The sequence below is a fragment of the Pavona decussata genome, unplaced genomic scaffold (assembly GCF_977016875.1).
Source record: "Pavona decussata unplaced genomic scaffold, jaPavDecu1.1 SCAFFOLD_181, whole genome shotgun sequence".
NCBI classification, from domain to species: Eukaryota; Metazoa; Cnidaria; class Anthozoa; order Scleractinia; family Agariciidae; genus Pavona; species Pavona decussata.
In genome coordinates, this window is record NW_028145591.1 from 155,001 (window position 1) to 170,455 (window position 15,455).

At 38.8% G+C, this 15,455-nt stretch overlaps 2 protein-coding genes and 2 long non-coding RNA genes across 5 annotated transcripts in view; 1 reads left to right on the top strand and 3 right to left on the bottom strand.

Moving 5' to 3' along the window:
• Positions 1 to 2,897: 2,897 nt before the first annotated feature.
• Positions 2,898 to 5,401, bottom strand: LOC146463030 (uncharacterized). The gene is made up of 4 exons (XR_014857002.1): positions 5,286 to 5,401; positions 5,116 to 5,155; positions 3,991 to 4,126; positions 2,898 to 3,095 (listed from the first exon to the last, which is right to left on the bottom strand). It is a non-coding gene; the product is annotated as an uncharacterized LOC146463030 (long non-coding RNA).
• Positions 5,402 to 7,402: 2,001 nt separating this feature from the next.
• LOC146463031 (uncharacterized protein KIAA1958 homolog) lies at positions 7,403 to 9,210 on the bottom strand. Its single transcript, XM_085084910.1, has one exon. The coding sequence runs from the start codon at positions 9,084 to 9,086 to the stop codon at positions 7,821 to 7,823; it is 1,266 nt and encodes a 421-aa protein (XP_084941036.1). The 5' UTR covers positions 9,087 to 9,210; the 3' UTR covers positions 7,403 to 7,820.
• Positions 9,211 to 9,322: 112 nt separating this feature from the next.
• Positions 9,323 to 15,455, bottom strand: part of LOC146463032 (uncharacterized) — a 31,992-nt gene continuing 25,859 nt past the window's right edge. For both annotated transcript variants that reach the window (XM_085084905.1, XM_085084904.1), the window contains exons 2-3: positions 12,114 to 12,876; positions 9,323 to 10,601 (exon numbers count right to left, since the gene is read on the bottom strand). In XM_085084905.1, the coding sequence (XP_084941031.1) occupies positions 9,661 to 10,601; positions 12,114 to 12,876 (1,704 nt within the window). In that variant the 3' untranslated portion in view covers positions 9,323 to 9,660. The remainder of the gene's footprint in view (positions 10,602 to 12,113; positions 12,877 to 15,455) is intronic.
• LOC146463033 (uncharacterized) lies at positions 13,274 to 15,221 on the top strand. The gene is made up of 2 exons (XR_014857003.1): positions 13,274 to 14,275; positions 14,673 to 15,221. It is a non-coding gene; the product is annotated as an uncharacterized LOC146463033 (long non-coding RNA).

A 15,455-nucleotide genomic window follows, 5' to 3' on the forward strand; every position in this document is an offset into this window, starting at 1 on the left:
TAACATTGTTGGGTGGAAAACATTGATAATAAAAATGTCAATATGTACCCATTGCGAGATGAACGAACACCCCCTTCAGTTATCGACACATTCTGTACTAATAACGTCTCAAGAGACACACCCCTGGTTGGACCCTGCTTTGGGTGTCATCTTGGTATAGGAATGTCAATAGAAAGACAGAGGTATTACCGAAAACGTCATTCCACATACATTCCGTAAAATTCTATGAGCGCATTAAAAACCGCTGTCTACTTGCCTATTTTTGCTTGGCCTACAAAAGAACTTGTGCCATTTGCTACAGTAAACAGTGCTATGTACCATGTGTTGGTCATAGTAAGTAGCTGAAAATACATATTTTTGTGTTAGTAAACACTGGGTTTTGTGTGTCCTATCCGTCAACAAAAGAACTCTCTTCCAACCAGCTATAGACTAACTTCGCTCCCTTTTTATGTTGATTAATGTTCGATGAGATTGATGTTATTGGATGAGAGTACTTTAATCGTTAGATTCTCTAAGCCAAACAAGTTCTGACTTTAGCAGGACCCATGCAAAGGTCATTATACTTTAAACAGCTGATATGATATCTTTTAGGGGAATTTAAAGTCTCAAGGAAAATCTTTTAAAAGATAATCCAAAAGCATAATTTACACTAAAAATTATTTGGAAATATATACAGATAAAGTTACACTGGTGGATTAAAAACGTTCTGAAATTATTTAAAATTAAAAATGTTCCCGACGTTTCGGTCGCAAGAAGGTCCGTGATTGCGACCGAAACGTCGGGAACATTTTTATTGTAAATAATTTCAGAACGTTTTTAATTCACCAGTGTAACTTTATTTGTATTTCCAAATAATTTTTTAATGTACCCACCTGGTGACAAACCCAGCTTCAATGATAATTTAAACTATATCTTTGGAAATAATCAAGAAGGTTCGGATCTGCTCTTAACGTTGCAGGAGAAAAATCCTAACTAGGTAAATAGGCAACCTCGTAAATAAGCTGCTTCAGGTAGGAATTAAATCCTTTATTGGCTTCTCTAGACAAGTCCAAGCTTTTCCCAAATGAAAATTTTTCGTTGTGAAGCGGTGACTTTAGACGGTGGTCGAGAGCCGCTCAAACCGACAACGAACTAGTTTTCTTAAAACTGCTGTCTTTTCTCCTCACTGAAACGTAAAACTTAGCGACAGATTAATTCGTCTCGTTTACTTCCATGCTTTCAAAATTTGCACGAATTTAAGTGTTGTTTTCACTTTAAGCTCACTTGGTATTGTCATCGACAACACTTCCACTGCAATTTACAAGGGTTTTCTTTTATTACAATTAGCAAAACTTTCATATCGTGCTTTCGAAAAGTGTCAAGCCGGACTTAGTTACATCTTTAGTACCATTCGGAACTGCATTTTCTTTCATCGTATTTATGTCTTCCTGGCACGGCGGAAAAACCGCTGATTGGCTGCTCATTTCGCGGGTATTTTTACTATCCGCTGACCTGTCCGCAGCGGCTCAACAAAGCTTGAAAAATTACGAACTTTTCACTACTATAACTCAACAGATACGGCAAGCAATGCAAAAGTAATTCAATATTCATGAAATAGGATTCCTCGAAAAGGAGTATCGCAGTTTTCATAACTTTGGCAGTAAATTAAAGGCCTCTTTTCTTTGTCGAAACACGCGACCTTACTTGACTGAACGTCAGGTTCTCGACGGTGAGCGCACAACACAAAATTTAAAAACTTAAGAATGTTTTGGAATACTTAAGGCTATAAAATGAGGTACACAAACGTTAAGAACAGGGGAACAAAATACTGAAGGCGAAAAAAAATCGCGAAAGGCGAACATACACATTTTCGCATTTCTTTCCGTCGGTGAGCTCGAGGCACATCGTACGACAATGTATGGCCTTCGTGCAAGCCATCTCAGTTGATCTGAGATCTGAACAATACAACAGCTTGAGCAATCACCTACGATGTAAACCCATTACGAGTTCAAATTAACGGCAAGAAATAAAATAAGGTTCAATAAACCTTTCTCTTCCGCGACAATTTGCGGCTCTTGCATGACCTTCCATCGTACGACGTCCGGTTTAAGCCCCGTTTAAGCCCGGGAATACCTGATGCCGCGGGTGTTTACATTTTTCCCGCCACAATCGTCGCCGGTAACCGTCACTAATTTTAAAAAAGCCGGCAAAACAGCCCTTTCAATCCAACTGTCCGACTATCTGGGATTTTTAACTTGCGTAATGGGTTAAATAAGCGAGCTGTAAATACCCAAGTCCAAATGGAAAATTTGTGCGAGTACAGCCCCAGTGTTTCGGTACACTTGGCCTAATATCTGGCCAAGAAGCAGTTGTTTGTGGCTTTACAAGGTCAGTTTGGCTTCGCCGAAACCATGTAAAACGGCTTCAAGAACGAAATGAAACAAGCTGCTGCTTTAAGGGTGAAACAAATTGTAGTAACAGCTCGTACTTCACGCCCTGTCCGAGAAGGTTGACCAATGTTTTGAGTGAGTTGCCTCACTACAGCCTGGGTACATTTCTGTGCAAAACTCACCTCGACTTTCTGGACCAGGACCCTCGGGTTACCAACCATGAACTGTACAAGCCTCCCGAGAAGTGAAAGGTACACACTAATCGGAGGGAAGGGTAAAGGGAGAGGAAACTACTCTCACTGGAAGCAAAAATCCAAAGCCAAGAAGAGCAATTAAAACTAAAAGCGAAAAAAGTGAAAAAAACTGTGGTAGAGGCCAAGCGAGTGGCTGCCCAGCTTCGACTTATGGCTGGTCAGCTAGACCGCTTGGCCGACCAAATTTTAGACCATGTGACTACATCATCATAAAAAATCACACTTTGTAAACACCAAATTTTAGACCATGTGACTACATTATCATAAAAAATCACACTGTGAAAACAATAAATTTTAATCAGCAAGCATTCATTAGACAAAGAAATTTGTAATAAATCATGTAACAGAACTGCCATCACATGTTATTGTTCTCAGTCTTTAATCACTTTCTTCAATATGTCATTTGCTTCTTCCTTGCCATATCCTGGGGGGATTTGCCAGTCAATTTCCTATTGAGTAATCTTTTAAATCTCTAAAATAAAAGAAAAGAAAATAGTTTAATCAACCAGTAATTATTTAAAACATTTAGTCCCAAAAAATTTCATTTAAACCATAATAGTATAACATAAAAACCCTATTAATATAACATAATATACATTGATATATATCGATTTATTTTTTCCTTTGTATTTGATGAGTAAGGTGAGATAGAGTTGGTGTTTGGTATGTTTATGGGTTTTTTGAACCTTCTTTGAATCGAACTATTATGAAACTTACAAACAAGATAAACATTGGAAACTTTAGCAATTTTGCAGAGCAAGAAAGAGAGCTAGTTAAAAACAAGAAGGCACTGCATTATTGCACAGCTGATATCAAATCAGAATAATATGAATACACAGACAGGAAGGAAAAATTGTTTTTCATAGTGCCATTGGGACTTCTAGATTATTACAAGATTGTCAGCGGACCAAATTATCTGCATCATTGACAAGCAAGAAGCGGACATAAGTACCAGAGCAGGCTACATTATTGACCAACATATACCAAATATGGTTATAGAGAAAAACATTGGGTAAGAGGGCGATGGATTTTCAAAAAGAATGTAAACTTGTTGACAATGCTTGTAATATATAGATACTATTTAGTTTTATTTGTTCTTTCTGCAAGCTCTAGATGTGGACCTCACCCCACTAAAGCCCTCTCCAAACCCCTCTTTTAATATTTAAATCTGCTGTCACTGAACTGATGTGTGGTTTTTGAACTGGTTGTGTGGTTATTGAACTATTGAATTGAACAGAAAAGAAAATCTTTTAATTTTAAGGTCTACTGTCACTGAACTGATGTGTGGTTTTTGAACTATTTGTGTGGTTATTGAACTCAAGAAAAAAACGCAGATTTATTTCAGTACAGCAACAGAAATTCCAAACCTGCAACCTCCAACAGATCTGAAGCAGTAACAGTAAATGTTCACAGTGGCCATGTGTGTCCCACATGTGGAAGGGTCTGCAGGACCAAAGGGGGGCTGACCCAACATCAAGCCACACACAGATAGGTGGTGTTTGCCTGTCGGTAACAATAAAGATCAATCTTCCTTAGTCATAAAGGCATGAGCATAAACAGAAATATAAGAACAACAAACATTAAAATGTAACTGTCAATCAGTTTAACCGTGCTGTTGTCCCAATTTGTTGTAACACATTGATCTGCGACAGCATAGCAGAATTTAAAATATTGTTTTAAAGTTGAAATTAATATGAACTGGTACTGCCAAAGTAGCTGAACTTTAATACAAATTTGCAATTTATTTTATTGTAACATTTAGAGGTGTATAACTGCTACTTTATAAACTTAGTGATACTCACATAAAGTGATTGATCTACTGATAAATAGACATTTAATTCTCAAGTGGACCAACTTACAATATGTAGGTTATGAACATCATTGATTTGATGGAACTTTTGTCGATTCCAACTACTCAGCTCAAGGTTTCATTTACAAAATTCAATCTACATATATTTTGGATGTACAAAGGAAAAGAACGTAGTTTTCCCACGATACTTAAAACTTAACTTAACTATAAATGTAACTGAACTGTAAAAAAGTCTTTCTTCAGGTCAGAAAAGTTTTGCTAAAGATTTATACATTTCAAAACTCTGAGAATCAAGCCATTAGTTTATTTCAATATTAGCAACAACAACAAAAAAGCGAGTGTATCTATCGTATCAGATTCTTTTGCGCGCCATTGCAAAATGTATTTTTCAAAAGAACATATGAACAACACAAGCTAGAAAATATATTCAAACGAAAAATGAAATGACTCACTGATACCCGGGATAAACATAGGTTGGCTGTGCTTTTCAGACATTCACAACATGCACTAAATATTAAAATGAAGCTTATAGTGTCGATTTCGTCGCTTATTTAATTATGAAGCTTATGTTAAAATGGTGAACGAAAACCAAACGGCTCTGTTCCCAGAAGCAAGTCAAGATATAACAGGCAATTTAATGCCCGAAACTTGTTAATAAAGTTGGAAAGAAAACTTGCTTTACCTGTCAATTCTTCTGTGTCAAGTCATCTGTAAACCAGTAGCTGCAGCAGAAAAAATAAATTATGCAGAGTCTGAATGAACACGACAGCAGAACAACGGCTCCAACCGACAAAAGAAAAATGACGCTCGCAGAAAGCGATAAAACCAGGATAAGACTTGCAACATACTTACTTTTGCTTAATCCGCATTCACTACGAAAAGTAGAAGTCCCCAGATGGGGAAAATCCACAGTAATCATCGCAGTTCGAGGCAGTAGTTTGGATATCCATACCTTTTCGAACTCATGTGAACCTGCATACGGTCAGCGGAAAAAGTTAGAGCATGCTCTAAGTTAACGGATGTTTCAGCCAATCAGCGGTTTTTCCGCCGTGCCTGTCTTCCTCAGAAACATCAACAAATTGCTAAGCGGCCATTTTGAAAATTAGTGCTCCCGCTATAATCAGGATTCTAGCGGGATATGACGCAATCCTCGACCAATGAGATCAACAGAATTTCTATAATCACCTGGGGCCAGTTGTTCAAAGGCCGGATAACGTTATCCTGTGGATAAGTCACTATTCGACAGTTTCAATCTTGGAAAAGATTTCAGTATTTCCTCTTGTACAAGCGAATCTGCACACTCTACCCACAGTTAAGTTTAGGAGTGTACGAAAATCTTGGACAACGTTGAACGTGAAGTATATTTTAGACCCTGAATAGTGTCTTATCCAGCAGATAAAGTTATCCGGCTTTTGAACAACTGGTGCCTGAGTAATTATACTAATTCATAATAGTGGTAATCAGATATCGTACTTTGTACACCTTATTTAAGTGGTTTCCAGCACTTCCCTACAGTTATAACCTGATTGATCAATACAACCACTCTTCTTCATACTATAATAACGGTATCAAATAAATGCCTAATTATTGGTGAACAAGTTATAGAGCCATTTAGAAGATAGACGCCAATTTGTCTCCTGTGGCAGTGAGCAATCCACGCAAAGGACAATTACCCACGGTGTCCCACAACAGGTCAGTTTTCGGGCCTATTATTTTCAACATTCATATAAATGACATCTCTGAGACTTGTCAGAACACCAACGTGATACCGTACGCCGACTGTACTGAGATTCATGCAAGCTCAAAGGACATCAATCAAGCTGAACATTGTGTCAACCAAGATCTTAAAAACGATCTTCTCAAAACGGCTTATTTGGTAATGAAAAGGAGTCAGAGGCAATGTATTGTTTTTATGGTAACCTATAAAGTCAAGAAGACAACTATAAAACGTTCACCACCAATTAGGCATTTCTTTGATACCGTTATTGTTGTATCAACTAATAAAGAGTAGTAGAATTTGATCCGTTTTTAAAAGAATAACGGTACATTTGAGTTTACAAGACGTGTTTCGGTCGTGCAACGACTATATCTTCAGTTGAAAGTAGAATTAATTTGAAGTTACATTTGAATTTATAATGTAATGCTAAACAAAGATAAATAACAAACGTGCAATAAATTAGGAATCTAACAAAATAGCCAAAGGTAACAAAAGCGTATACAATAGAACATGTTGATTAGAACGAGAGAGTTAAATTAACGTGGTATACAGTTGAACCTCTCCACAACGGCCACCTTGGGGACAGAAGAAAGTGGCCGTTGTGGAGAGGTGGCCGTTATGGGGAGGTAGGGGTGTAATATGACACTTTTTTTTTCGGAAGTACAACATGTTTATTGTGTCAAGTTCATGCTTACTGTAGCCTATAATGGCAATCCAATCTTAAATAATATATATAGATAACATACACAATAGTGGCAGTTGGGGACGCACTTTAGTGGCTGTTTCCGTTGTAGAGAGGTGGCCGTTGTAGAGAGGTTTAAACAAGAGCTAATGTATGGACTGTCCGCCGGAAAAAAAAAAGTGGCCGTTGTAGAGAGGTGACCGTTGTGGAGAGGTGGCCGTTAGTGGAGGTTCGACTGTAGTTGCTTGTTTAAACAATAACCAGTCACCTTAAAACAGACTGCTAATAATTTAACGAAAAACATCTTAAACGGCATAAAAACTGGTCTGAAAAACCTCACTGATTCTAAACAAACGATAAAAAATTAAAGGGAACGGTATCGAAGACGATAAAACCGGTCAGAAATGATAACAAAAAACTCAGATTTTTTAAAATATTTTATTCATCATGACACAAGTTACATTTAACTTATAACTTTAAAAGTGAAAAATTACAAAACATACTACCTTAAGTATTTCTTCGATGTGGTTGCAACAAGGGACATCAAAAAAAATAAATCATTATCAATATTAAGCAATTATTGGATGAGGTTGAGCATGATAGCGAGAATTATCAAGGCCGAGGTTTGTGTTATCTGCCGAAGCCGAAGGCTGAGGCGGATAACACAAACCGAGGCCTTGATAATTTCGCTATCATGCGAAAACCGAATCCAATAATTGTTTTATTATACAATTATAAATGTACAAGCGTTGAGACATTTCACAGAACAACAACAAAGTAAGCCACGCAATGACACGTTTCAGTGTAAACATCTTTATTAATGACAGCCGTGAATAACGTGTAAAGCGGAATTCAAAAGGTTTACAGAAAGGATTTAAGCTTAAAACATCTGAAAACGTTTCAGGAAAAACTGAATCGAACTGAAACTTTTGAACAAAATTCTAAAGTTAAGTTGTGCGGTCTTATGAAAAATGTTCCCGATTTGCGTTTAATGAATGTTGACATTACAGTTGAAGAAATTAAAATTTTTCGTTATCTCTGAATGAGAGTTCTGTACAATAAATTCCTCTTGAGAAAGGCTAATAACAGGAGATAACTGGTGCGGATTAATAGCCACTTCCTCACCTCTCACCTCGCACTCTGTCGTCAGGGTTTCCGACATTTTTCTCTTGGTTGAAATGTCAGTCCTGCTATAGCTCCGAATGCTGGATTCATTTCTGTGCCCGCTCACCGCCATGATATGCCTTGCTTTGAACCCGGACTTGTCCAGGATTGTAACCGCCGTTGCCCTGATCGAGTGATTGGTGTAACACTTTGAAAGTTTGGCTTCTCGAGAGATCCTTTTCATTTTTTCACCGAGCAAACGCTCTCCGACAACCATGTTATCGTACCACACTTGATCAGATATGCCGGCGTTTTTCTTCGGCCGCTGAAACAAAAATTCGTTTGAGGGATTCAGGTGCTGTATGTACCGTTCAAATGAAGCCACAGGACAGTGTGGTCCTGGTTTCTCGAACATCACGCCTCCTTCAAATCCTTCATCATTTTCTCGTCGGTTCTTTGTGAGTTCATCTGTTGTTTTGCACACATATTTTGCACCTTTGCCATCCGTGCTGAATGAAAAATCAGCTTTTTTGAGTTCACGAAGATTTTGCCTTCCTCGGCGACAAAAGTACAACATAACCTCGAAAAAAACTTTGTTTTGAAGCGTTTCCGGGCTGTTTTGGTTAAAAACATCGCTTTCGTACAGCTTTTTAAGATCTTCTTCGCAGATCGGTGGCGTGTGTTCGACTTTGGCGAGCCCTTGTCGTTTTAGTTCAACGCACTTGGCGCCAAAAACTTTGTTTGCCTCGGCAAATGCTGGATCGTTTATTATATCGAAGCCAAGAGTCGCCTTGAAGTGTCTGCCCAGTCCAAATCTCAGGCTGTTGAGAGTGCTTTTGGAATAAGAAGTTCCATCGACTTTTCTAGCTTCGGCATAAAATAGTTTGAGAACGTTACTGACGCCATCTTTGGTTTGCGGTTCGAGAACTTTCTTCTCCTTCAAATACTGCTGTAAAACTCTAAGAGCTGTCTTGGTAGCTCGTTTGGTGTTCTTTGCGTCCTTGTCGTCAACAAGGCGTCCTAAATCCGCTTCTGAGACTGACGCGAATCTTGGAGCGGACTCCGCCATGACAATCTTGCTCGAACCGCCGGCTAGCTTGTCAGGTGACGAAAACCATTGTCTGCAAAAACGCGTCATACCTACATGCATAAACGCCAGTGTCTGTAGATGTGACGCGATGACACAGCGCCATCTAGAATTAGCGGGGTGCTTTTAGCCAATCAAAATTGAGATAGCATCAGCATTGTATAATAATAGCTATTATCACCCCTTTTATCAGCTATTATCACCCCTTTAAGACACCCCTTTAAGAGTTTTTACTATTATTGACGAAGAACAGAAAGAGATAAAATTGTAAATTTTCCATTATGCATTTAATTCGTATAAATTGAGAATAATGAAAATATAAAATGAAGTTAAATATAATAAAACGGCTAAATATTTCGAACAACTTAGTAGTGGTTAAATGCGAGTAAATATGGCTATGGTTTGTTTTTATGCTTTCAAATGCACAATTCGTTATTTTATTGCAAAAGACTCAAACTAAATACAACTTAGCAAGTTATTGATTTTCCCTCCTAACATTATGTGTCCAGGAGAAAGTGCAATGAGCATGGCGCTGAATAACTACGAACAGGTTTTGTTTTCAGCCTCTTCACAGCAAATAATATATTTCTTGCCATTTTGCACCCTTACTAACATGGTGGCCCACTGGAGTAGGTTGCTAGGCTCTTGTGGTGTTATCAAACAGCCATCTCTTAGGAGTTTGCCAGCACCAATCTAAGAAGCGAACTGGACGACAATCGTTGATCTGCTTCCACCATCCCGCGCACTGGATCTTGTATTTGACTTCACAAAGAATATCAAGCCAGAAATCGAACCAAATGAATCGCATGAAAATTATAAGCAAAAGGTGCAGTGGAGAGAACGTGTCGGCTGATTGGTTTCTCAGGTGTTGTAAAGCCTTCTCCTCGTATTTTTTGTCATTTAGACGCATGAAACAGCCATCATACGGAGCGAACAGCGCTGTCAAGCCTCCACGGGGATTCCTTTTCAATAGCCCCCAAAAATCTGGCATCACTCTGCACTTCTTTGCAACGTCATCACCGTACGTGTAGGCTTCTACTAAGGTAGACAATCTTCTGGAGGAATGTTTGAAGTATTCATCCCAGAAAAGCTTGTCGTTGGCAGCTTCTCTCTGCATCTCATCTCTCGATGGAAGCTCACACCTACCCGAGAACACTCTTGAGACGAAGAGGGATTGTAATTCGGAAATCGTGATCAATGAACCAAGAACCGGCCGAACGTAGCCGATGAAAGCCAGCGTTGGGTCGTCGACATTGAATACGTACTTATAGTTGTCGGTTGTAGGTACAGCGCTAACTTCGGCGGGAAGCATTGGAAATTCTGATTTGTATCCAGTGCACTGGATGATGACGTCTACCTCCTCCTCCGTTCCGTCTCGGAAGACTATCATCTTTCCTTGGACGCTGTCGATAGCGCCTTTGGGGATACAGTGCTTGTAGTCAACCCTGTCCAACACGTGCCCATTCTTGTTGACGATGAAGTGGAAAAATTTAGCGTCGTTTTTCCACTCGGGGATACCGTGTCCTTGATAAGCTAGGAGAGATCCCGTTGTAGTCCACTTGCAAACCCAGGCCAGTCCTGTAGGATAAAGGAGGGAACATGATTGTTTCTTGGTTTGTTACCGAGAAAATTCTCAATATTTCCCGAGGCGAAGTTGCAGTAAACGTCAGTGACATTTTATTACTAAAAACAAACCTGGTTTGTTGAATAACTAAAGAATGTTAACAATGACAGTAACAGAGGCGTTGACAATGGCAGTGGCAGAGGCGGTGCCATTGGCTGTGACAGAGGTGTTGACAATGGCAGTGGTAGAGGCAGAGGCGGTGACAATAGCCGTGGCAGAGGCAGTGACAATGGCCGTGACAGAGGCGGTGTCAATGACAGTTGCAAAGGCGGTGACAGTGGCAGTGACAGTGACAGAGGCGGGGACAGTGGCAATAACAGAGGCGGTGACAATGGCAGTGACAATGACAGAGGCAGTGGCAGTGGCGGTGAGGCAGTGACAGTGGCAGTGATAATAATAATGATGACCATAACGATAATTTAATGATACGTACGCAAGGTACATTCCAAGTTGGCCCAAAATAACAAAGACATGGACATGATATTTGCTATGAATTGATGGTGATAATAATAATCATAACAATAGTGGTAATGGTAACCATAACTGATATTATAATAATTTCATCGGCATTGCGGCGTATTTTGCGGGCTAAAATGAAGAATTCAGCGGGCTAAAATGGATTTTAGCCCGCTGCTCTGAGCCAATAAAAAAGAAGAAAATGATGTAGCCAGCCAATCAGAACTGGAAGCCATTCAACTGTTCGCGCCGTTTTCTTGCTTGTTTGACTGGAAGCGCTGCCATCTGCAAAGAGATTGTTTTGAGCTACAAAATCGATGGAAAACCTAATATAACGAAGAAGCAAATTCTCAGTCTTCTGAGCTAGATGAAGAGGACTTTAATACAGAAACTCGTGGACGATGGTGGAAATGATGCCTGTAGCAGCTCCACGGCCGGAGGCAAGGTGAATGTAACTTGTCTTCTTTGAGCGAAACCAGCTCAGTTAAGCAATTGCACAATTAATTTTAACAGTCGTAAGATACTATTTGTTCGCTGTTTACAAAATTCTGTTATTTTCCTTTTGAAAACTTAGAAGCAAAGATTCTTTTGACAAATTTTGCAGTGTTCTGCCAAAGTTTTAAGTTTTTGTGACAACGAAAGCTTTTGTACAATAAAATAAACGCCGACACGATTCCGGCAGCGTTCACAGAAGATATCGCGATCGCTTACTGTACTGTCTTTGATTCCTTTTGTGAATGCCTTCGAAATTATTATAATAGTAATAGAGTTGATGTTCTTGGGCGTAAATATATTTTTGGCCCTTCTCAGAACTCATTTTATGAGCCTGAGTCGGACCAAAAACATATTTACGCCCAAGAACATCAACTCTATTGTTATAGTATTGTAATTGAGTTTCTTTAAAAAGTAACTGCGTCTTGAGCCATAAAAAAATTCATGGAGAATTACATGTAAAGCCAAATATAAAAGTTAATATCATATCGACGCTATTCTGTTGTAACTTTGCTTACCTGGTTTGCTTTTTGTGTAAGGGGCAATGAATTTCATCACTCGCGAGGATGCCTTGTCCAGGGCCTGGGGCTTACGGTTTGGCAAGATCTTGGAAAACTTACGGAAGAAATGCATCCCACGTGGTATACTCCATATTAGGCGATCAACATGGTCACACCACTCCTCTACTACGTCACTGGCTGTTTCTCCTCCGCCAATCAACATGACTCGTTTACCCTTATGGTTAGGATCAAAAGACTTGAACTCAGAACTATGTCGGATTTCACCGTCGAAATCTTGAAGAACAGTTTCTTCCAGGTCTCGATTAGGGATCTGCACACAGCCCGTGGAAACGACCAAGAACTTACTGTTAAACACGCGCCCGTTCTCGCACTCCACTCTCCATAAGTTGTCTTTCTTAGCAGCCTCCTTCACAGCGTGCTCTAAACGAATGTGTGGCCATAATTGAAATTCATCACAATAGGCCTTCAAGTAGCGCAGGAAGTCGTCGTGCTTTGGAAAATCTCCAATCTCTTTTGGCATCGGGAAATCGGACATTTCTGTTACAGCAGATGAAGAGGTTGTTTTTGTTGATCTCATGACTGTGACGATTTCAGGGTCTTCTGTAAAACACCACAGGCCTCCCACCTCAGGGCGTTTTTCCAGCGCCACAACCGTTAGTCCTTCCTCTAGCATGTGTTTACATGCAATGAGGCCCGAGCAGCCAGCTCCAATTACAATTACATCTGAACGATCTGCCTCACCTTCAGACATTTTCTTCAACTGTTAAGGAAAAAGAAAAGGAATATTCTGTTTTAGAGACAATTTGCAATGCAATACCGCGTTGAAACAAGTTTTAGACGAAAACCTCCTCTTCTCGGAAATTTGCGTTGGGAGTAGCAAACTAAACTTAGAAATTCATTACGGTATGAAAGCATACATTGCTTAGACACGACCACATCAGCTATGCTGTAATTTTATCGTGTTTAAATAAATGCTTTTATTATTATTATTATTATTATTATTATTATTATTATTATTATTATTATTATTATAATTGCAATTCAAGAAGTGGTGGTATCAATAACGACTTTCTAAGATAAGAAAAAGCAAAGGTTAAAAAAATCGTTTTTTTATTGTTTTTTCAGGTCACCTTAGTAAGTGCAGAGATCCCTTTACTGATCGGCATGATGTACATCTGGAACCTGAATTTCTACACCACCGTGGCCTATATCTAGCTGCCGAAGATTGTAATGTTTAGCGTATCTATAGTTACCCATCACAATGAATGAAAACTAACCGTTTTCAAATCAGTGCCTAACCTAAATACTGTAGATGGGTGCTGAGCCTTAAAATACTGTTCCTTGCCAAACTGGGACTCTGTTCACTCAGTGAGGGTCAACCATTAACCAATTACAACCACAGCTAACCAACCAAACAGAGGATGGTAAGCCTGTGCAAAGACGAGCATAGGCGTTGTGCATCAGTGAAGATCCGATGATATTAATAGTTCAAATCTGTAGTATGTTCGCATATCAAATAGTCTCGAAAAACGATTTGTTCTAATTCAACAATTAGTGACAGTACAGCATCGCCCGGATTGTTTCGTAAATTGAGTACATGCAAAATTCGGTGGTCTAATGAGTCAAAAAAGAGATCACAAACTAATGATACTTTGATATGAAGTTAATCTCACTTAGAGTGCGGTGACACGCAAATTAAAAAAATTTTGTGATCTCTCTGCAGTGTACAAACTGAAGATTGTACCCACACATATCAAATATATTGTCTTCCTTTTCAAACGGGAAAAGATAGTCGCTTCAGGGACTCAAAAATCTTCACCGTCATGTCCCGTGGGCGTGTTGAGCACAATATTTGCAATTTGCACATGATTAGTGTCATGAAAGTTCATCCCAACTGGAATAAAGCATTTACAATGAGCTGCCTCGTCCTCTTAATTTTGCAATATTCTGCGAGTTTAGCTAAACGAGCGAGATGCTCACATTTGTAAAGCGTCTATTTAATGTTATCCATTCAATAAATCATGATCATACTGTGCGTACTAAACACATGCGCTACATATCTACACTCATTCGATATTCAACACCATCATAGTACCGTACACGGAATTGCAGTTACGTTCTACCAGCCACGTGGTCGCTAAGTCTGAAAATTTGAGTCAGTTTCGGCCTTAAGGACGGTGCCTACTATTGTTACTGCGCATACGTTCTGCGCATCGCAAGATACTCGGGTTTCCTATGGGTGGTGCCTACTAATACAGGAATATTTTTGCGCAGTTTAAAACTATAAGGATAAAGCAGAACTTACCAAATGATTTTGGTATCTCAAAAGAAAATTGGGGGTAACCATGCATTTTTCAGAGATAATTAAGCTTCAATTTAGGAAAAAATCCCATACATTGCTTTATATTTTGGCGTTTTTTAGAGATATTATTGCTTAATTATCTCTGAAAAATGCGTGGTTACCCCCAATTTTCTTTTTGGATTCCAATAGGCCTTGCTAAGATCTGCTTTTCTCGCATAGTCATAAACCGCACAAAAATACTTCGGTATTAGTAGGCACCGTCCTTAAGTTTTGCAAGTCTAAAGCTTAATACATGCAAATGAAATAGTGCGTGAGTTTATCTGCAAAGGCACTTACACATCCCTTGAACATATAAACATCAGAATTCTGAACTACATAATTATAATACCCGCAGTGCATCTGCCAATCAACTTTTCATAACTTCTTTCAAAACAAATCTAAGGAGATTTTGTCCAACCGTAATGGGAAATTTTTTCTGGAATAACATTTCTCAGACAGTTAAGGACAAACCTACTAAAAGAATGTTTAGAAAAGCTCTCTATAAATATTACCTTGCTCAACATTGATGAGACATTCCTTGCTCATACTTTATATTTTATGACACTTTATTCCAATTTTCGTTTCTCTTTGTTTTTTGCTTTTCTTCTGCTATTTCTTTCTTATTTTTTCTATTCTACCTAGCTACTTTTCTTATCAATTTATTTCCTTTAAAGGGGCACAGTATTAGTTTTAATAGAGGTGCCCCTCTACTCTCCTCTCCCCTATTTGAATTGTATTTTTGAGCTGCGTGTTAGTCTATGATTTTATAATACCTCCAACTTTTGTATTTTTCCTATGTAACAGTAAGAGTGGAGAGTATAAATTAAAAAATGTCAAATGTCAAAAAATTATGATCCTTGTACATAATTATGTTCCTGCATTTTCCATTTCTTTGCTTGCGAGCCTGCCTTGTCGAGTAACTAGTGACTGGTGCAGTTAATTAATCCAGTTAGTTAGCATTTAAAACCTTTAACATCTACCTTTGGTACAGCGGGTAC